Genomic DNA, 21,810 nt, shown 5'->3' on the forward strand with positions numbered 1-21,810 from the left:
AAAAAAAAAAAAAAAAAAAAAAAAAAAAAAAAGTCATCCTTTACCTCTGCAGACTTCCTGCTGTGACCCCAAAGAATGGCTCTAAAGAGCTTCCAAACACGGTAATGTCAAATAAATCACTAGTGCCAGCAACTTTTAGGGACAGCTTATACCTGTAGTTTGCATCCTTAGCTTCACCTGTGCAGCCACATTTTAGACAGTTAAACCTGGTAAGATAGTAAGAAAAATGAGCACACATTGTTGTTAACTGATGGTGTAGTAAGAATTTCTATCCATCAATAAATACTACCAGCATCATACACCTCGTACCAAATCAGAAATTTAGAGTTTTTTTCCCCCCCTCTCTTATTCTTTGCTCTTTATGGCCCCAATCCTGCAATAAGTTCAACAAAGGCAGATTCCTGTGATCATGCAAAGCCCCATGAACTTCAGTGAAGCTCTTCTACACATTTAGTAAACATAAGCCTAATATACGCTGGGTGGCAGGGTGTTGGGATTACTTTAATTTTTTGGGGGGGGAGGGGGGGATTGACGGATGACTGACTTTACTTTGAAACTCCTAGTACAGCAGTTTTTGTATTTTTTTTTTTATTTACTCTAGTACCTAGAGTTTGGATAAATCAAAAAGAGATAACAAAACCCCCTTGGACGTTAGAAACCTCCAATATCTATCTTCTCTCCAATATCTGACACTATGGCGATATCGAGCTTCATAAAGCTGGATGTCTTGATTTAGTATTTACGGAATTCATTATTTTCATGTGTTTCGGAATCTCAGTGCCCAGGGTTTGACAGCACATCTTGCATCTGAAGAAGTGAGGTTCTTACCCACGAAAGCTTATGCTCCCAATACTTCTGTTAGTCTTAAAGGTGCCACAGGACCCTCTGTTGCTTTCTACAGATTCAGACTAACACGGCTACCCCTCTGATACTTGAGCTCAGGTTTAGTCATGTTAAACTGAAGTTAAGACATCTAGGAGAAAGTGTCTATAGATGCATGATTGAGCCCATAGTTCCTACTGGCATAAGAAAGCAGGAACTAGTGAATCTAGACTTCAAGGAACGTATGGAAAAGTAAACGTATTATGTGCTCAGTGCCCCATATTCTACCTCTTTCAAATTCTCCCCCCCAAACTCTTCATTGCCATAATGCATACAAAAAACTTGACAACAGTTAAGCTGCTATTGTGCTGAGACCACTGTCATTGACAATCATGAGAATTTTTTCATTGTGCTCCCCTTCTGTCTTTTGTCTCCCCTGCTGTGTCATCTTATAATTACATTTGTAAACTCTTTGGGGCAAGGACTGTTTTTGTATGGGGCCAAGAACAATCGGATCCTGGTCCACGACTAGAGTTCCTAGGCACTAACATAATAGTTTTAAAACAACTTTTTAAAGGCCACTTTATGTATATAGCACCTAAAGTGTGCTAGGTGCTTTCCAAATGAACAATTAGCAATGCCCCAACCTGGACCTACCTATTAGAATCTAGTATCAGCTTAGAAAAGCAGTTTTGACAAGAAGGATACACAAAGCTGGAGTTCTGGACAGAAATTACAGAGGCAGCTAACAGTCTTCTCCTGCCATTCATGTGTTTGCAGTGGCACCTGAAAAGAGAGAAACACAAAATGATCTGATGAGATTCTCATTTATGAAATTTTAACCCAAACTACTTTTTTCCTAAAAATAAAACTTTAGCTTTTTTAAAAAAGAGTAGTCTGTATCCCAGTTAACTTCAGTATATTATTTACTGCTCCTTGTGAAAAAGACGACAAAGGCTAGTTGAAGATGTTTTAAAGAGAAACGTTTAATAGTTTTTCAAATGAGTACTGCAAAATACTGTACTGTTTGAGGTGGCATTATAACTATGTTTCATCCCAGCTTTAAAGCATAATTGTCTGAACTCTTTATTTAAGCTGGAGTCAGAATATGGGGTTAAAAACCTGAGACACCTGCATGATGGTGTCGCATTATTGTGTTGAACTTCAACGATCAGGGGACAGGCGGACGCTGGGCACTCAAGAGGCACTCAGAAAATCACTAGGTTGTCCTTTCAATTGAGAATGAAGACCATAATTCTGCATTTTGATCCAACAGTGCAGACCAGCAAAGTGCACCACTAACTCCAATGAGGCACAGGTCTGCCCATGTGGATCGGATACCAGTATGAGGAGCTAAATAGTTTCCTAACTAGTCTTAATTTTCTCTGCAGAATTACCAGTGTACTCTATAGTTTAGGAGTGGGCAAACTTTTTGGCCTGAGGGCCAAATTGGGGAATACAAATTGTACAGCAGGCCATAAATGCTCACAAAATTGGGGTCGGGGTACGGGCTCTGGGATAGGGCTGAGGAGATGGGGTGTAGTAGGGTGTTCTGGGCTGGGACCAAGGGGTTTGGAGGGCAGGAAAGGGATCAGGGCTGGGGTAGGGGTGCTGGAAGGGTGCAGGTTCCGGCTGGGGGTGTGGGCTTTGGGGTGGGGCTGGGGATGAGAGGTTTGGGGTGCAGGAGGGTGCTCTGGGCTGGGATCGAGGGGTTTGGAAACTGGGAGTGGGATCAGGGCTGGGGAAGGGGTGTGCCGAGAGGCTCAGGGGGTGCAGGCTCCAAGCGCACTTACCTCAAGCGGCTCCCAGAAGCAGTGGCATGTCCCTTTTCCGGCTCCTACGCGGAGGCATGGCCAGGCAGCTCTGCACGCTGCCCCATCCGCAGGCACCGCCCCGGCAGCTCCCATTGGAGCGCGTAGGAGCCAGTGCAGGGTCATGCTGCGGCTTCCGGGAGCCGCGGGGTGCGGCCACCGACCCAGCGCCCCGGCCAGAGTTGGGCTGAGCTGCGCGGTGCAGCTCGCGGGCCATAGTTTGCCCACCCCTGCTATGGTTAAATCACAGAAGGCACCTCTGTGATAAATCTATATTTCAGGGGATTGTAACTCAAATATCTTTCTTTTGAGCAGACATTTGGCACATGCAGTTTCAGTCTTGTGTTTCACCAAAATTAAAAAATGTAGGTCATCTGGTTTGAATACATACATTTTTGCTCAGGCGCACTTTACTCTCAAAGCTGCTGTTTTCTCGAAGGGTCGTTTAGCCATTCATATATGCTTCTTGCTATGCAGGTTTTTTTTAAAATATAAGAATCTATACCACAAGACTTCAATTCTGAAACTGCAGAGCACTCAATCATTTTAGTGAGACAGTCTATTTACAGAAATATTTCTTATGTATTTGACAGCAACAGCTCTATTCTTTATTTGTGTGGGTCTTTCAAACAGCAATGGAGGAGAGAAAAACATGTTTAGGAAAAAGTGATTGTAAAACTAAAGAGTTATCAGAAGGACTCATATAGATGAAGTCCCTCAAACTACTTTTAACATGAAATCAAATCAAGTTCAAAAAACAAGTTGAAGTTTCTCTTTAAAATGTTTCATCACAAGCATTTTTAATCCAGCAGGACAACACTTGGAATTTTAATGTTGCTTTTGTAAAGCAACCTCCTCAGTATACTGGCATAGAGAGAAAAAGAGCCCTTTTAATCATATGGTGCCATGAACACCTGCTTTGTACCCAGACAAGGGTAAAATTCCAAATTAAAACTTTGTTCCCCCAACTATATTCAAATGTTATCCACCCTAAAATATATTTGAGGATTTTTTTTTATTTTTTTAAAAAGAGCTAGCACCTAATACTGTTGACAGTTTTAATTAAAAAATCTAGCTCTTTTAGTTTTCTTCACTGACTTATCAATTTGTCTCAGCTGTGGGTTACTACATAGTAGAAATATCTTCTACTGATCAGTATGAAAGATGTGGTTCCAAAGCTGTCAAATAGAAGTGGAGGACTTTGTTTAAGGGCCTTATTTAAGATGATGTATAGTTCTTCAGATTGTTAAAGTTCGTAGAATGGAGAATAGAATGTGAATTTCTGAAACTGACAAACTGAAGTGTTCCTATAACTGACATAAGCATTTGTGCATTCAACCATTTAGGTATCCCCAGTGAGCTCCAAAGGTGCCATTTTTAAGCAAACAATTGATAATGGCAATGTTTAGGCAGGATTGCTCACAATGAGCAATACCCCTCACACCTTAAATAATCTAATTAAAATCAAAAGGAATATCCAAGGGTATTCTGCTCCACAGAAGAGTAGAACCATCTGGTCTTATGCCTTCAAACCAAGTCACAGACAAGCTACTTTTGAGCAGTGCGAGATGTAGAAATCAAGCTTCTTTAAAGGACTACACAGAGCTTTACAACTGCATCAGGAGAGGCCATAAAACTTCTCTATGCAAGATTCACTGTCATTGTACCATCCAAACCTATATATCCCTTTTCAAGATACACTAGCCACACCCCTCCCCCCAAAAACTTACAACTTTGAGAAAATGTTTTTAATAATTTCAATGGGAACTGCATTCCCAGATCCTACATTATCCACAGCATCAGCCTATAGCTCCTTCTGGTATGCATGTGTGTATGACTTCAAGGGCAGTGTTTGTAGATATCGCTATATTAAAATATTTCAAAAGGATATCTATTTTGTAAATATTTAAGGCAAAGTATCTAAATAATTGATGACATCTCCTCTGGCCTTGGCCAGATCAGGCAGAGCGTATCTACCATTTTGGAAAAGTAAATCAAGATTTGGAACAAGCACGGCTGTCATATTCAGGTTACGAGACTTGTTAACTTTGTTTTTGTTATGCACAGACAACATGTCCAGTGCTATGCAGATATCAAGATGGTCCCAGCCCCAGAGAGTTTAAAGTTTAGAAAACAGACATAGAAAGACAAAATACATTAGGATACCAAATGAGAAGACAGATATTATCCATAGCATTAATGAACCGGAGAAAGATTTGACTGTATACACATTAATGTTCCAAAACCGCATAACAGTCTTGATTTCAAGAATACACACACAATAGAGCTACAGAACCACACAACAGTACCAAGAAAATAAGTTTGGACATGGAATAAATTCGAGAGTTGACAAAGAATAAGTCTGATCTTGTAACTACTCCAAATATGAAATTCAGATAGAAATCAATAGGAGTTTCATGCAGAGAAGTTGGAAGAATTGACACCATGCAGTCAAAACACCCTGTTACCTATGCACTTTCAGTCAGCTAGGAAATAAACACAAATGCACATTCTGAAATGGAGACAGGGTAAGAGGTGGGGTATAACATTTGTATTTTACAGATTTTGTTGTTAACGCCTCAGGTGCAGTTTATATAGAAAAACATACAATCCGTATCAGAGGGATAGCCGTGTTTGTCGCTTTTTACAGATCCAGACTAAGAGTTCTGTGGCACCTTATAGACTAACAGACATATTGGAGCATAAGCTTTCGTGGGTGAATACCCACTTCGTCAGACGCATGTAGACTACATGCGCCACTGCGACTGACGAAGTGGGTATTCACCCACGAAAGCTTATGCTCCAATACGTCTGTTAGTCTAGAAGGTGCCACAGGACTCTGTCACTTTATACAATCAGTAATTCAGTTCCTGCATGGTGGAAATATTAAGGCCACTCAGTAATAAGCATGTGAGAGACAGAGTCAGCTTTAGTTGCTATTACCTGAATATCATTTTTGCCTCAGAGTGCTGTGTATCTAAAGGCTTCAGTAAGAATCCCTGTTCTCCAGGTATGTTGTCCCCCCAAACCTTATAAATCAGTGTTTGGTGCCCTCTAGTGTGCCAGTTAATTCCCCCTCCCCCCCTTCAGCCACGAGTTGAAAGTGCCCATGAAGAAAGCAATACACCTGAATCGGAACTTGCAGTACTCCTGCCATTCTAAGCCTGAGACTCCTAAATGGGGCTCACTAGCTGTGCAGTTAACATTTCTGGCATTTTAGACCAATCTGTTCCCCTTAGGGTGACCAGATGTCCCGATTTTATAGGGACAGTCCCGGTTTTGGGGTCTTTTTCTTATATAAAAGCCTATTACCCCTCCACCCCTGTCCCGATTTTTCACACTTGCTGTCTGGTCACTCTAATTACCCCCCACCCCCGTCCCAATTTTTCACACTTGTTGTCTGGTCACCCTCGTTTCAGGGGGGAGGGACAGCTCAGTGGTTTGAGCATTGGCCTGCTAAACCCAGGGTTGTGAGTTCAATCCTTGACGGGGCCCCTTAGGGATCTAGGGCAAAATCAGTACTTGGTCCTGCTAGTGAAGGCAGGGGGCTGGACTCAATGACCTTTCAATGGATAGCGCCATTAATTTAATTTATTTTAATTTCCCCTGTTGTTAAATTGAGGAAGGCTGATTAGGTCATGCAATGCACGCCCTTCTCGACGCCGCTCATCCCCATTAAGACATAGGGGAGCAAGCCACACAGCTAGGCTCTGGCACCTCGGTAGCAACGTGCAGTGCGTCATTCTGACACGCCACCTTCCGTGCTGCCCAGTGCTGTGGCCATACGGACAGTCTCTTTCGCTGCGGGAGATCCGGGCCCAGGAGCGAAGTGGGGGGGGGGGGAGCGCCCCTATCCCCATGTGTGGGGGCGGTCAGTGGACGGGGGGGGGGGGGGGGGGGGAGAGGGAGAGAATTTGGACACAAACATCGTCAGTTCCCGCCCGCGTTCGGCGCCCGCTCCCGCGCTGCGGGGACGGATCCGCGGGGGGTGGCCGGGAGCCCCAGGCGGGAGCTACGCACAGGCAGAGGCCGCCTGTCCCGAACGCGGCAGCAAGGCCATTGCTGGGCGGAGCCTCTCGTGGGGCGCGGGCACAGCCCGGCTGAGGCGGGGCGGCCGCTCCCGGGAGCGGGGGCTTGGCGGGCGGGCGGACGGAGAAGAGGGGGCGGTCCCGGCGTGGTAACGGCGGGCAGGAGGCGCGAGGCCCGGGACGCGGCGGGGCGGCCGTTCCCAGGAACGGGCAGACCGTTGGGGGTTGCTGGACTCACCCAATCGCAGCCCGGCTCAGGGAGCGGGAAGTCCCCCCCCCCCGCCACACTGCTCCCAACTCCCTCCGCCCGCACGCACCTGGCTCGCTTAGCCCGAAGGGGAAGTGACGTGACGCGCCCAGGCTCGTTCTCACACACCAATTATCGCCCACAACAGCAGCCCCCTTCGCCTCGACCCCCGGGATACCAGCGCGGAAACGGATCACGTGAGTGAAGCATCCTCAAGGAGCCAATCGCCGCCTCCCAATATCAGACCAGGTAGCCAACCGCTGCTCGTCGCAGAGACCAGTCAAAGAATCATCTGAGCCCCATCAGGCAGCCAATCACCGCTTCCAAGCGCAACAGCCAATCAGTGGTAGCCATCCCCAGCTTTGCAGCCAATCACTGCAGTCAAGCCAGAGAGACACTCATTGCCCATCCCCGGAAATCCAACCACATCCTGGCATGCCCGGCCCGCCGACCAATCAGAGCCGCAGAGCAGCACGCTGGGATAGGCCCCGCCCCCTGGGTTCCTGACGGGGCCGGGGGCCCTAGGCAGATCGCTCCGAACCCCTTTCCCTCGCTCGGCCTGGGGGCGGGGCGCTGAGGCTCCCAGCCCCCCCTCCCCCGGCTCGCTCCTTCCTCCGCTCACGTTCCCCGCCCCCGGGATTCCCCTCTCGGCCTCTCCCGCCCCCCATGCGGGGCCGGGCAGTGCCCGGGGGGCCGCGGCCGGTATAAAACGGGCGGCGCGCAGGCGGCGCTGCTCAGAGTCACTATGCTGGGGCTGCTCCTGCTGCTCAGCCTGGGCAGCGTCTGCTGCCCTCCGGGGGCCCGCTCCGCCCTGGCCCCCCGGCGGGGCCCCCCGGGGAGAGCTCAGCCCCGCCCCACCGCCCTCTACCAGACCCGCTACTTCCCCCAGAAGGTAAGCGCCTCCGCTCGCCCGGCCGGAGCCAGCCCCGGCACCCCCGGCGTGAGTGTCTTGGGGGGCCCCCTCTGCTGGGCCCAGCCCCTTCGGCCACCTCCCCCAGGCCCCTCCCCAGCGTGAGTGTCCTACTGAACAACCCCCTTCCCAGGAGGAGGTGTGTCTGTGGGGCTAGCTCAGACCCCCTTCCCCAACATCTTTGGGGTATGGCCTAGCTCTGGGGGGCTTACCCGCATCCCATACGTGGGGGCTGCCAACAGCTGTCTGGGTAGGGCCCCTCTTCCTGTTGATCAGCACCCACTCCCTGGCACGAGGGTCTGATGTCATCTGCCCCCTTCTCATGGTGTGTCTGTTAAGGGCCTTCTTCTCTCTTATGTTTCTGAGGCTGTGTCTAACCTGGGCCAAGGGAGACCTCAGGCAGTTGTGAAAGAGCCTTGGAGAGTATCACTACAATTAGACACTTGCAGCTGGCCCATGCCAGCTGACTCAGGCTCACGGGGCTTGGGCTCAGGGGCTGTTTGATTGCCGTGTACATCTGCATTGCAATTCAACAGCCCTTTAGCCCAAGCTCTCTGAGCTCCAGTCAGCTGGCATGGACCTGCCACAGATTTTTAACTGCAGTGTGGACAAACCCTAAGTGTCTTGTTGAAATACAGCTCAAATAGCTTTACTTAAAGTGGAAACTCCTTGAGGCAGGGACCATTTTTTTGTTCTGCGTTTGTGAAGTTCCTCGCATGGTGGGATACTGGTCTCTGACTAATGGTACTAGATGCTGAGGTAATACAAACAGTAACATAGTAGTGGTGCATAATCCACTGTGACATTTTACCAGAACTTTAAAAGAAATCCCACGCGGAGGTGTCTGCTTAGAATTTAGGGGCACATCTGTATCTGTCTGTAGTAGAGGATTTTTTTTCCCCTTTAAACTTCAGAACAGGAAATCATCAGTTACATACTGTTGGCCTGTGGGATCCAGCAGTCTTGTTACAAATGGTAAGAATCTCTTACGAAATGCTGGATAATGCTATTCTCAATGGAATTTGTTCTAATTTCCTAGCATTGTGCAATTGGACATCAAGCATCTGAATGATAATCCCATTTCAGTACAGGCTCCCTCCCTTTCCACGTATAAAGCATTATCTCTGAATGCTTAATATCTAAAACTAATACAAATTTGGAAAAACATATTTCATTTCTGATGAATAGTTTAATATTACCTTTCCGTTGAGGGTAATGTTGTCCAGCCAGTAGACTTTTGCGGGGTAAGACAGGTTGCTATAAATTGCTCTGTTTTTTCCTCTTGATCATTCAGAGGATGGTGATTGGCAGTGAATTAGTCATGTCCCCTGTAAAGTCTCCTGGGGTGCTACATAATTTTATTGTCACCCCTCTACATGACTGCAAAACTGCTGTACAAGAGTGAAACAGGACAGTGATGCTAGTACGGTGCTTGGGGATTGGAAAACTTTACACACCTATTAGCAGGAGGAAGTCAATATGCAAAATAAGGCCACCAATGAAGTCCAGGGGCAATGCTCTGTGGAGGCGTCTAGGCCACTTCCTCTCTCAGCTATTGAGATTCTTGCCAAACTTTTGTGCTTGAGCTATGCCCAATCATATTGACCTCTGGGTAGGTATCTAATACATTTGAAATCACTTGACTGTCGACTGCTGGAAGGGAAAGGATCTGTTTCCCCCTCCCCTTCAACACCAGTGTCCTAATTCCCTAGGAGGTAGGAAGTTAAATTGGAGAGGAAGTCCACAGGATGGTCAGACAACATGCTGTCTGCACCTCGTGTATGAACACATGACCTTATTGGGATGCTAGCACTGGACTGGAGTCCTAGAGACTTAGGAGGTAGGAGGGGAATGGATTTAGTAAGGACCCCTTGTAGTAGTACTGCTTTCCTATGGATCATAATCCAACAGTCCCTGGGGACTCTCCTCTGCCAACTATCTGTCCACATAAGGGGGCACTTCCCACCCTTCAAAAAGACTCTCCTTACAGCCTCTTCCAATCACATACGTGCAGATTTTTTTTTTAAATGTGGACGGGGAATTTCAGCTTTCTACCTGCTAATTAAAAGTCCCACAGCTCTAACCCTTAACAACACGGAAGCTTTGCTAACCCTCCAATAGGCTTAATCATGTGGAGGAACAGTCAGACTGATTATTTTGCTAGTGTAGCAATGAGGGCAAACAGGGATGTGGTGCATCGTTCATTACCATGATACTAGTGTTGAGTGCTGGTGCCCAACTAACTGAGATGAATGCACAGCAATCTCATGATACTGGTGCCGAGCATGAGTATCGTGTTGCCGGTCTTGATACTTAATTAAAATGAAAAACATTAGAAATTTCATTGTACGCAGTGTTGTTGTGGCTGTATTGGTCCCAGGATACTAGAGAGACAAGTGAGATAATATCTTTTACTAGACCAACGTCTACTGGTGAGAGAGAAAAGCTTTCATGCTTACACAGACCTCTTTTTTTTAAGCCTCTCGTACTACACCAGTGTCCTGATCCCATAGGAAAATGAACAGGAGGACGTCCAGGTGGCATGCCTTTCCTAGCCGATGCTAAAGAGCAACTCTGTAACCTCGAAAGCTTTTGTCTCTGTCACCAACAAAAGTTGGTCTGATAAAAAATATTACCTCACCCACCTTCTCATTAGAAACTTCAGGCAATTAAAGCTTTAGGTGGTATATGCTCTGATGGTTGGAACAGGAAGTACTAGGAGCCAGGAATCCTGGATTCTGTTCCCTTTTCTGCTACTGACTCTGGCTATGTCTATACCAGCTCTTATGTTGGAGTAACTTATGTCGCTCAGGGAGAGAGGGTGGTTTATTCGCACTCCTGAGCAACATAAGCTGTAGTATAGACATAGCCTATGTTTATGTCTACACTAGCATGTTGGTCGGTAAAACTTTTGTTGCTCACGAGTGTGAAAAAGAAACGCTTTCCTGCCGACACAGCTACCGCTGCTCATTGGAGTGCGTTAATTATGCAGGCAAGAGAGCGTCTATACGGGAGACCTTACAGCAGTACAGATGCAGTGGTACAACTTTGCTGCTGTAAGGTCTGTAGTGTAGACATAACCATGGTTCGGTGGGTGAAGCACTGGCTCGGGGAGGCTAGCCCCTGCCGCGGCCCATCCCTTCTGCTTGAGGCCCCAAGCCCAAATTCTACCTCCTGCAGCCCTCCCCCCCGTAGCCCCAGAGCTCTGGGTGGCATGTGCTTCCCCCCCAACCCCAGAGCATCGTGTTTGTGGCCCCCCCAGGCGTGCATGCGGCCCTCCTCCTCTCTCGCCCCGCCCCCCTAGCCCTAGAGCATTGGGCGGTGCAGCCCCTGTGCCGGGGCCCCCTCAGCACTGGGCAACCCTAGCTACCCCGAGTCCCAGCTGCAGCCTGCCTGGGCTGGGGCCAACTAGCTGGCGGGGGGCACTCTGGACTGAGTGTGGGTGGGGCCACCTAGGCTGTTTGAGGGGGGTACAGCCTTCCCCTGCCTATTAAATATGCTGCCCATGGACATAACCTTAGTCTCCTTTCCCCACACACAGGTCCCCCTCAGCTGCCCCCCCCCCCTTTCCTCCCTATGACTGGAGGGGAATTAATGGGCCACTTCACCTTGAATGGCCTTTTAAATATGTGTTAAGTATGTATCAGTGACACTCTGAGACCTTGGGTATGTCTTCACTACCCGCCGTATCGGCGGGTAGCAATCGATTTATCCGGGATCGATATATCGATCCCCGAACATGCTCACTGTCAACTCCGGAACTCCACCAGAGCGAGCGGCAGTAGTGCAGTCGATGGTGGAGCCGCGGCCGTCGATCCCGCGCTGTGTGGACCCCAGGTAATTCGATCTTAAGATACTTCGACTTCAGCTATGCTATTCGCGTAGCTAAAGTTGCATATCTTAGATCGATCCTCCCCCCCGCAGTGTAGGCCAGCCCCTTGTCTACACTAGAACTTACTTCAGTATACCTTATGTTGCTCAGGGGTGTAAATAATCCACATCCCTGAACAACATAAGTTACTCCGACCTAAGTGCCGGTGTAGATAGCGCTATATTGGTAGGAGAGCTTCTCTTGCTGACATATCTACCGCCTCTTGTGGGAGGTGGAGTAATTAAGCCGATAGGAGAGCTCTCTCCCGTCGGCTTAGAGCGTCCTCACACGAAGCCCTGCAGCAGTGCAGCTGTAGCGCTTCTAGTGTACACGTAGCCTGAGTGAGTTTCCCAGACGTGAAGAGCTCTGTGTAAGCTCAAAAGCTTGTCTCTCTCATGGATAGACGTTGGTCTAGTAAAAGATATTACCTCACCCACCTTGTCTCTAATATCCTGGGACCAACCTGACTATAACAATGCTGCATACAAATGGGGATAACAATGTTTCACAACTTTATAGGACATCAAAGTATGATGTTTCTGTTCCCTATTTCTTATTTTAGCTTCTTAGCAACAAAGATCCTGTTTTGATGCAAATGGTCTCTAACACAGGATTGAGAGGAGAAAAACAAGTTCAGCATAATGACTTCTAGAATGTTATATAAAAAGAGAAAACTGAATTTGTGAATACGGCAACAAACATCATAGTGTAATTCACAAAGCAGACTTTCATTTTTAACCCATTTTTGTATATTCACCACTTCCAAAAATTCTCCTTTGGGGCTGAAACTTTCTATACTAGATCTCTGTCCAAAGAGGTACTTTAAAAAGTTTGAGCAGAATCCTTTCAACAAAGAGTAAGTTCCATTGTCAGAGAACAAACTTGATACTTTAAGCTTTAAAGACTATTTAATGGCATGTTGCAAATGGATAACTTCAGAAGAACCACCTTGAAAAGTCTCAACTTTTCATATAGTAAGTTCTAACTAATCCCTTGGGTAAATTTTTTTTTTGCGGAGGGGCGGGAAAGACTATTAAATAAAAAGTTGCAAATGACTGTAGGGGAAAATCACTTTTGCACAGTACAGTATTTCTGTGTTTAAATTGAGTTTGACTGTGAAGCATGTAAACACTTTATAGCACTGTTTGAAGCAGGATTTGTATCAGAAGCTTCACTGCTGAGATGCAACTATTGCTGAATATGCTCTTTGTGCAACTGGGGAAGTATGCAGTGGAATTATAAAGTTTAACATTAACTTCCTCTTTACTCATTTTTTCTTACTTAAAGTGAGATTAAATGCAAAAAGCTTATGTTGATGGAGGCTGAAGTCCAGAATGTTGAGAAACAAATCAAGTAATGCGGCAGTTAATGTTGCTATGAGACCTTTAACTTGCATACCTTGCCTGTGCAGTATTGTGCGTATCAGTGGCTTTCAATCTTAATGGTTGAAAACCAAGCTTGGAATGGACTGGAGCAATGATGGCCATGTCCTGACACAGGTCTCTTTTTTTTTTTTTTTTTTGTTACCTATTATTTCTCCTTACTGTCCTTTTTCCCATCTTGTCTTTTATTTATTTTCTTATTCACTTTTGCTCTCATACATATTTCTTTCTGACTTCTAGGTCTGATTCACACAGAATTTTGAATCAGTTTAACTATTTGGTTAGGTATGTGTCTTTTCTAGTGAATTAGTTAAAGTGGTACACCACCCCCACACCCCTTCGTGCACACATTTATACCAATATGAAGGTGCTAGATAGCTTAATTCCCTTCCATTACAACAATAAGATATATCAGCATAAGCACTCTTATACTGGTACACTTGAATCCACAGGAGGAGATGTATTCTTTAACTATATGGGTATAGTTAATGCGGTACAATTTTTGTGTGTAGACAGGAACTCATCCTCTTTTCTTTGGTAGTTTTGAGCCCATTCTCCTACTCACTAGAAGGCTTCATATTGGGAGTGTTCATTGATATAATCTGAAGCTGAGCTGAGTGTAATGGAGAAGGGAAGCTGGGGGTGACAATCTGCAGCTTGCACCCACATTTGTGTGAGCTACTTTTATATAGCCAGTTATGTCAGAGGTCACAATAAGAGGCAGGTGTGGGTGTCTCTCAAGGAGCCACTTACCACTTTTATTTGCAGATTGGCAGCAGTTTTGCCATGTGTTGGGGGCCTGAGAGGTGGAGAATCTGGAATCATGCAGCTTTCCAGACCCATAGTGATCCTCTGCTGCCTCCTAAAACTAGTCTGGCACCTTTTCCCGTTCCAGGAATCCCACATCCTAGATTGGAAACACTGGAATGTGTATTAAAGTACTGTAGCCCTTGCAGGAGCTTGTGGCCCGCACAATGGTTATAAGGTAAAGGACTAGGAACATAACGCAGAAATGCAAGGGGCCCATAGGCCTAGACCTATAAGAAGAACTTAAGCAGTTAGCATGAGTGTAAGGCCAAACAGCCTGTGTAGGAATAGTTGCTTAAAAGGGTTTGTGACCATGGTGCCTGGATGGGCCACGCTGAGAATGCCAACTCAGGGCAGACTGCAAGAGATAGGGCAGACAATCCCCAAGACTGGTGATTTATTCTATAATTAGATTCACCAATCCAGTAACAAAACAGCTTCTGTAATACCACACTGGTTAACCAGAAACCAGATACTGTCCCCTTTTAGGCAATCCAGCCTTTGGCTCCCATCTAGACAGCCAACTCTAAGGGTTTGTCTACACTACTCGCCGGATTGGCGAGCAGCGATCGATCCAGCAGGGGTCGATTTATCGCGTCTCTCCCATCGACTCCGGTACTCCACCAGAACGAGAAGCGCAAGCGGAGTCGACGGGAGAGCGTCAACTGTCGACTTACAGCAGTGAAGACACCACTGTAAGTAGATCTAAGTACGTCGACATATCTTAGATCGACCCCGCGCGGTAGTGTAGACAAGCCCGAATATAATGAGGGGTTACTAAAAACCTTATTCACCATAAAAGTTTTACTTATCCCAAAGGACTGGACACATTGCCCACCAGGCCAGTGAATATTTCAGATTTCACCCAAATACATGCTACAGCCAATCCTTATTAACTAAATATAAGATTTATTAATAAAAGAAAAAAGAGAGAGTGTATATGGTTAAGAGCTCAATATACATACAAATGTGTGTAAAGTACTTTGGTCAATTTCATAGCAGAGATGGCGAGGCTGCTGGTTTGTAAAGGACTTTCTGGAATTCATTTAAAAGGTTATAGTCCAATAGGCAGTCCAGGTGTAGAATTTGTTCAAGTTCTTCCATGAGAATTCCAGGGTAGTCCAAGCTAACTTCAGTCTTATGGTTTAAACCTTCCCTGTTAAAGTTTAAGCAGACCCTGAGATGTCAAGATCAGGCCCGGGGCTTTCCTTTATAGCTCCCTAGCAAGCTGGCAAGCCACTGGTCACAGCAGGACCTCCCCAGAGGAAGAATAGGCAGTGCAGATAGTTGCTTTGAAGCTAATCGTCTATTTCCTAGGCATACACAGATAAACTAGTTGCATTCATTCCCATAAGGCGATTAGCCACTACTTCATTATGGCATAGATAATTAAGTTGAAGATAATATAGATAGTAGTATTAGTTTCCTGCAGTATCTTACATCTTTGATCTTAAGGTTAACTGAACCATCCGCATGTATAATATAAAGCACTTAAGACATGAAAGGGAATTAGCATCTACAAGCTGATTTCTATTACTGCAAATAAATGGGTTAGTGATTGCTGGTCTAGTACATTTCTTTGAAATTCACATACAAGTAGATTGTCTTGATCACATTTCAGTGCCTCCTGTTAAGTTGTTATGGGTCATACCCAAGTTGGCTGATCTGTCAGTGTCACAGGGTTAGCATAAGTAAACTATTAGTGACCTTAACCACAGGATGGCATAAGACTTTGTTTTGCTTGTTTTGTAGTAATCATAAGTGCTGAAATTAAGGAAAACTGCTGACAGGTAACAGCAAGAAGGCAGTTTGTACCAGTTTAGGGTGTTTTTGGAGAACATCAGCAGATGTCTCACTGCATGTAGTCCTAGTAACCCAATCAATGTATATGCTAATACATTTAAACTAATTAATATACTAACCTATAAGATAAGGACACTCCAACATTTATGGGGGTGAGGAATTTGGCATAGGAGGAGCTACTTATCCATATGCATGAAGAACATCAGAACCTATAAAACATCTGGTTTTAGTACAAATTTAACAGCTGAACTGATGATCCAGAATGCCACTAATGGCCCATATGGCTGAGGTGATATTACTCTGAGAACTTTAATTTTTGCATTTCGTGATGAGTCTCATTGTATAGTTCTTAATAACTTTTATAGTTTTTTCAGCAAAAGAGCGAATAAGATGTATGTCAGAGTTTTCTTTGATACATAGTGCTTCTGGGGGATTTGATGCATGTGTCTGATAGGCCCTGTTTCCCCCCCATCACTCTTTCTGATTCCATCTTTCACAGAATTAAGCCTCTATGCAACAGCTTGTACTGATATAATGCATTATTTAAAACTTAAACTATTTTCCAGCATTGGTTTGAAAGATCAGGTCCTATAAATTCTATCAAGATTGTGAGACTACTATCTTTAGCAAGGGGTTTATATTTTCAAACTAGTGCATGTAAATTGTGGGACAGTTTTCAAAATGCGCTCTTTTTGCATGCAAGCAGCTTCAAGTGCTAATTCATACAGGCTATAAAATACACACACAAAGCCATCCAGTACATGTGTCATTAGTAATGCTCTAAAACACAAATGTTTGTGTCCATAAAATTGCACGTGCATAAAAGGGGAGAGTGCATTGAGACATGAAAATTTGGCTTTTTTTCAATGGGAGCAATACAACTAACTCAGTTCCCAGCTGGATCAGATGCCTTCAGTACCATGGCTTACATTACAGTCAGAAATGCTGCTAAACGTAGAAGAGCTGGGGAAAGAAAGACCTTGAGGTCAGAATTGCAAAAGTAGGGAGAAAAGAAAGAAAAAAGGAAAAGAGAAGACAAAATATTCCTTTGGAAGTAATTCTTTCTGTCAGTCACAGAAGTTGCCCTGCCTCCAAGAGATGCATTAGGAACTCCCACACATTGACGCTTAATGTGTTCCTTTCACAGCAACGCACAAGACCTAGCTACAATCTGGATTATGATTCATTATCAAGCCTTCACGTTCACCTGGGGAAGCCCAGGCATTCTGGGACCACCACCATGGGTGCTGGGATATGATGGTGCTGAGCATGGTCAAATGATTAGATAAAGAACGCAGTGTCAAAGTGTGACTGGCTGTTTAAGGCTCTGAAGCCTGGTCCACACTAAGAAATTTCGTTTTTGCTAGGGTTTTTTTTGCGGAAGAGAGGGGGAGTGGGTTAAGCATGTTTGTTTTCATTACAATGGTGCCTAGAGGTCCAATGTTAGATCAGGGCCCCGTTGAGCTAAGCATTGTACACCTAGTAAGAAAGTGTCCCTGACCCAAAGAATACAATAGGAGTTGGTTTTGTTATTAAATTAGAAATTTCTATCTTTGCATGTGCCTGCATTAGGAAATTTCTACTAAAATTTCCCACTGGTGGAGCTGAAGTGGAGGGAAACTAAAAAAATATATACAGAAAACCTGTCTTGAGCTGTGTCTAAACTAGAAAAATGTTTAAAGTTATAACATGCTTAACCCTAAAATGCCCTGTAAAATAAATTGTTGTGGGGAGAGAAGCAGGAAAACAGCCATTAAAAGGGTGTGATGCTTAATAGCTGTTGCCTATAAATTCCACAGTTGAATTGTATGCCATCATGGAGAGTAGTGTATGTAGCAATCCTTCAAACTATGTGTTTGGAAGGTAGCTAAGCATATCTTTCACTTCATTTTTGTAATTTATTTCTGACTGAGAATTTGAATGCTTCTGTCAGATCTGAATCTTGCCACAGTCACTCCTGCCTTTGTGTCGTCCAGACTGGATTATTGTAGTGCTGTCAGTGTGGCTTCATTTGAAGCTCATTGGAAGTTACAGCTGGTTCAGAATGTCATAGCTACCTGATATGTGATACTGTATTGGCCACAAAGACTGTATTACACCAATTCCTTGAGAGCAGCATTGGCTTCCTAGTAATTTCTGGGTACAAGGTATGGACTTCATCTGTCAAGCCCAATATGGCATGAGTCAGGTCTACTTGAGAGACGGTCCCCCTTCCTATGGAGCGCTAAGTCTAACAGTTTCTTGACCTGCCTGTGTACTGTGCTCACAAGAAGGGAGTTTATAATTATGAAAACAAAAATGCCTTTAGCCCAAACTCTGGAATTCTCAATGCAGTATGATATTTTTGTATGGATTAGTGTCTGGCTTGTTTTTAAACAGAGCTGTATAATATAACTTGGCACGAATGTAGCACTTTTTATCCATGGGTTTCAAACCACTTTACGAGGAAAGATGTGTGGGCAATACCTCCTTTTTGAACTGATAAAACTGAAGCACAGAGGCTAAGCCTGGGCAAAACAATGAATTGATGTAGGGTGTCCTTAAATCACATGCTCTTGAGATTAATCCTTTAATTCCAGTAATTATGGTGCAATATTTAATTGGTACTAGTGATGGCATCTCAGAATAGTAACATGTTGAGAACAAATAAGTTGGATCTCTTCTTCATCACTGACGACATAATACAATAGCCTTTTAATTTTTTTGATGAAAGGAAAAAAATCAGTGGTTTTTGAAACCCACTTAGTGCTAATTAAAAGTAGTGTCATTGGTTAAAAAGAAGTGATAATTCATGTCTGTGACAAACACTGTGTTGATTATATGTTTTATTCATCAAGTAGTATCGGAGTACTTGGCAACAGCTCTGCTGTGTGATTTCATAATGGGATTTAAACCAGGAGCTATAAGTGAACACAAGCTATAAGCAAAAACAATAGATCTTGTTCAGCAGATAGGCAAGTGCGGAAGTACTTGTTACAGCTTGTCAGTGAATTTTTATTTTTATACACTGTTTATCTACGGGTCACAATGCAGACATCAACTTTTCAAAGTAAGCAGGAAACACTTAATTTCCTCACAACTTGCAGCCTCTTCCTTCAAGGGAGCAGTTAATACAGTCACTACAAAAGGCAGCAATAATCACCACTGCCTCTTTGAAAATAAACACTTCCTCTTTCATGCACCAGCCGTTTTAATCATTAACAAACTATAATAAGCAGAGGGTGAGAATTGTGGATGACAGTGTCTTGATTAAAGAAAGTTTAAAAGGCTAAACAAATGAAACTTCGAAGTAGAAAGAGGCCTTTCGTGAACTCCACACACAAATTAGATTCTCAGATGATGTAAATCAGAATAGTTCCATTGAAGTCATTCTGATTTACACCACTTGAGGATCTAGCCCTCTGTTTAATGGTCAAACCAAAACTGTGAATTTCTCTGATGGTAGGGGTTCAGAGCCTGCTAGCAGTTCAACGTGGTACTTAATGTCAACATGTTCTGCATTGAATTCATTCTCCAGCTGAGAAGGATCAAGAACAGGGGTCGGCAACCTTTCAGAAGTGGTGTGCCGAGTCTTCATTTATTCACTCTAATTTAAGGTTTCGCGTGCCAGTAATACATTTTAACGTTTTTAGAAGGTCTCTTTCTATAAGTCTATAATATATAACTGAACTATTGTTGTATGTAAAGTAAATAAGGTTTTTAAAATGTTTAAGAAGCTTCATTTAAAATTGAATTAAAATGCCGAGCCCTCCGGACCAGTGGCCAGGACCCAGGCAGTGTGAGTGCCACTGAAAATCAGCTTGCGTGTTGCCTTCGGCACACATGCCATAGGTTGCCTACCCCTGATCGAGACCATATAACCGCTTGAGAGCATGTTTGTGATGAGACATCATTGTCGTATATGTAGATGATTTGTAGCACATCCCAAATTGGGAAGAGGTTAGGGACCACATGACTGTCTTTGAATCAGTTTCAAAACCTGAAGGAATAGAAAATGAAAAGAGAGAAATGGAATATAATTGAAACAGTGTTTGTTCTGCTTGATAACTTTTCTTCCCCCCTACATTCCCTTGGTCTCCCTGTTTAGCTGATCTCCTCTCAAGAAAACCCCACCCAAAAAATTAAACCAAACAAAGGGTGAAAACATGGTGGGACTAACAGGATGTTTGCAAATCTTCTTTGTTATATCCTTTTCTCCTTAATCTTTTGTCTATTTTATCTGTTTTAAATTGTAAACTCTCTAGGCAGAGATTTTCTCATTTTGTTTGTGTAATGCCTAGTGGAGTTAGTCTCCTGATCCCAGCTGGCCCTTAGGTTATACCATGATATAAATAATAAAAATTTACTGTAAGCCTGTTAGTAGTCAGGACAAAAATTATCTTAGCTGTGCAGGAATTCAGTCACTTGAAATACCTATGTTAGTCTGCTCTGTTCTGCAGTCTTACAGAAACTAACTCTTGATTCTGAAACTTTGACCTGTACATTTTACATACTCACCTCCCCTTAACCAGGCACTAAATTACTGTATTCTGCAAACACTGCTCCACCTGTTGATTAGCGCCACTCTCAGATTGCAGCTGTGCAATAATCTTTGTCTCATCACAACATGAATTTAATCCCAAGATTAAAATGGACCACTTTGGAATTTATTGCTGATTTTCAGATAAGAGTGGGTTAGCTTTTTAGGACATTGTGATGGGTTCCTTTTGGGGTACTGGCTGGAAAGGGGTACCATTGAGCCCCCCAACCCACCAACCTGGGCTCCCACTCACCCTGTAATGCTTTGACAAGCTGCAGACATGCTCCTGGTCTCCTACTTTCACCGCCACGCAGGGACACACCGAGCTGTAGTAACATGCAGACAGGCTTTCTGACCAGCCCCTACATGGGAAGGCTATATAGTTAGGGCACTTACCAGCTTCTCAGGCGCACACCCTCTCTGGAGGGTAAACCCAAAATTATACCATCTTGAGCTGCACAGGGAACTGTACAGCATAAGCTCATAAAATTCGCCCCCTTCCCTCAATGTGGAGAGGAATATACACAGCTTTTTCTCCCCAAGTTATGATTTCCACACACTGGTTTTAGACAAAACAAAAACAAGTTTATTAACTACAAAAGATAGATTGTAAGTGATTATAAGGGATAGCAAACAGATCAAAGCAGATAACCTTGTAAATAAACAAATACGCGATCTAAGCTTAATATACTAAAGAGATTGGATATGGGTAACACATTCTCACCCTAAATGACAATTGAGTAGGTTGCAGAGATTCTTAAAGGGCAAACTGCACTTGCTTGCAGATTAAAACCCCAGGTATTCCTTTCAAAGGCTAGAAATCCATCTAGTCTGGGTTCAGCCCTTCTTCCCCAGTCCAGTCCTTGTTTCTCAGGTGTTTCCTGGAGTCCGTTTGGGTGGGGAGTCAGTGAAGAACCACAGTGATGTCAACCCCCTGCCTTAAATAGCTTTTGCACATGGCAGGAACTCTTTATCTCCAAACTTGGTTCCCACGGCCCATCAGTGGAAAAATGTTGGTATTCTAAGATGGAGTCCAGTATCAGGTGACTTGGTCACATGTCCCTGTAGGGTCACAGCAGCCATAACTCAGAGGCTGTTTGTTGCATCCTCAGGAAGGCTCCCCCATGGGAGATTAGCTTCTTCTAAGACCTATTCTCCCTAATGGCCCTTCCCAACCAGCCATCTAGACTGATTGCGTCCTGCTTAGTGGGCATTTCGCAGGTGTAAACACATTTGTAATAGATGCACAGACAATATTCCTAACTTCAGATACCAAAATAATACATGCATACAAAAAGGATAATCATATTCAGTGAATTATAACCTTTTCAATGATATCTTACATGATCTATCTTGTACAAAATACATCATAGTTATGAGCAACAGAGGGTCCTGTGGCACCTTTGAGACTAACAGAAGTACTGGGAGCATAAGCTTTCGTGGGTAAGAACCTCACTTCTTCAGATGCAAGTAATGGAAAAATCCATTACTTGCATCTGAAGAAGTGAGGTTCTTACCCACGAAAGCTTATGCTCCCAGTACTTCTGTTAGTCTCAAAGGTGCCACAGGACCCTCTGTTGCTTTTTGCCAATATTGTATGTAATTGATTC

At 44.3% G+C, this 21,810-nt stretch overlaps 2 protein-coding genes across 4 annotated transcripts in view; one reads left to right on the plus strand and one right to left on the minus strand.

The window, feature by feature from the left end:
* Window positions 1-7,256, minus strand: part of DDIAS (DNA damage induced apoptosis suppressor) — a 17,962-nt gene extending 10,706 nt beyond the window's left edge. The window contains exons 1-3 of one of the 3 annotated variants that reach the window (XM_034759071.1): window positions 7,038-7,256; window positions 1,480-1,608; window positions 45-206 (exon numbers count right to left, since the gene is read on the minus strand). In XM_034759071.1, coding sequence (XP_034614962.1) covers window positions 45-206; window positions 1,480-1,592 — 275 coding nt within the window. In that variant the 5' untranslated portion in view covers window positions 1,593-1,608; window positions 7,038-7,256. Of the gene's footprint in view, window positions 1-44; window positions 207-1,479; window positions 1,609-6,899 lie in introns of all 3 variants that reach the window. The other 2 variants (XM_034759069.1, XM_034759070.1) reach the window with 2 other exon arrangements.
* A 466-nt stretch (window positions 7,257-7,722) lies between these two features.
* The window catches only part of PRCP (prolylcarboxypeptidase), a gene marked incomplete at its 5' end in the record, with an annotated part of 63,146 nt that continues 49,058 nt past the window's right edge, over window positions 7,723-21,810 (plus strand). Inside the window, 1 exon segment of the mRNA XM_034759077.1 lies at window positions 7,723-7,800. Coding sequence (XP_034614968.1) covers window positions 7,723-7,800 — 78 coding nt within the window.

This window comes from Trachemys scripta, chromosome 1, assembly GCF_013100865.1.
Source record: "Trachemys scripta elegans isolate TJP31775 chromosome 1, CAS_Tse_1.0, whole genome shotgun sequence".
NCBI lineage: Eukaryota > Metazoa > Chordata > Testudines > Emydidae > Trachemys > Trachemys scripta.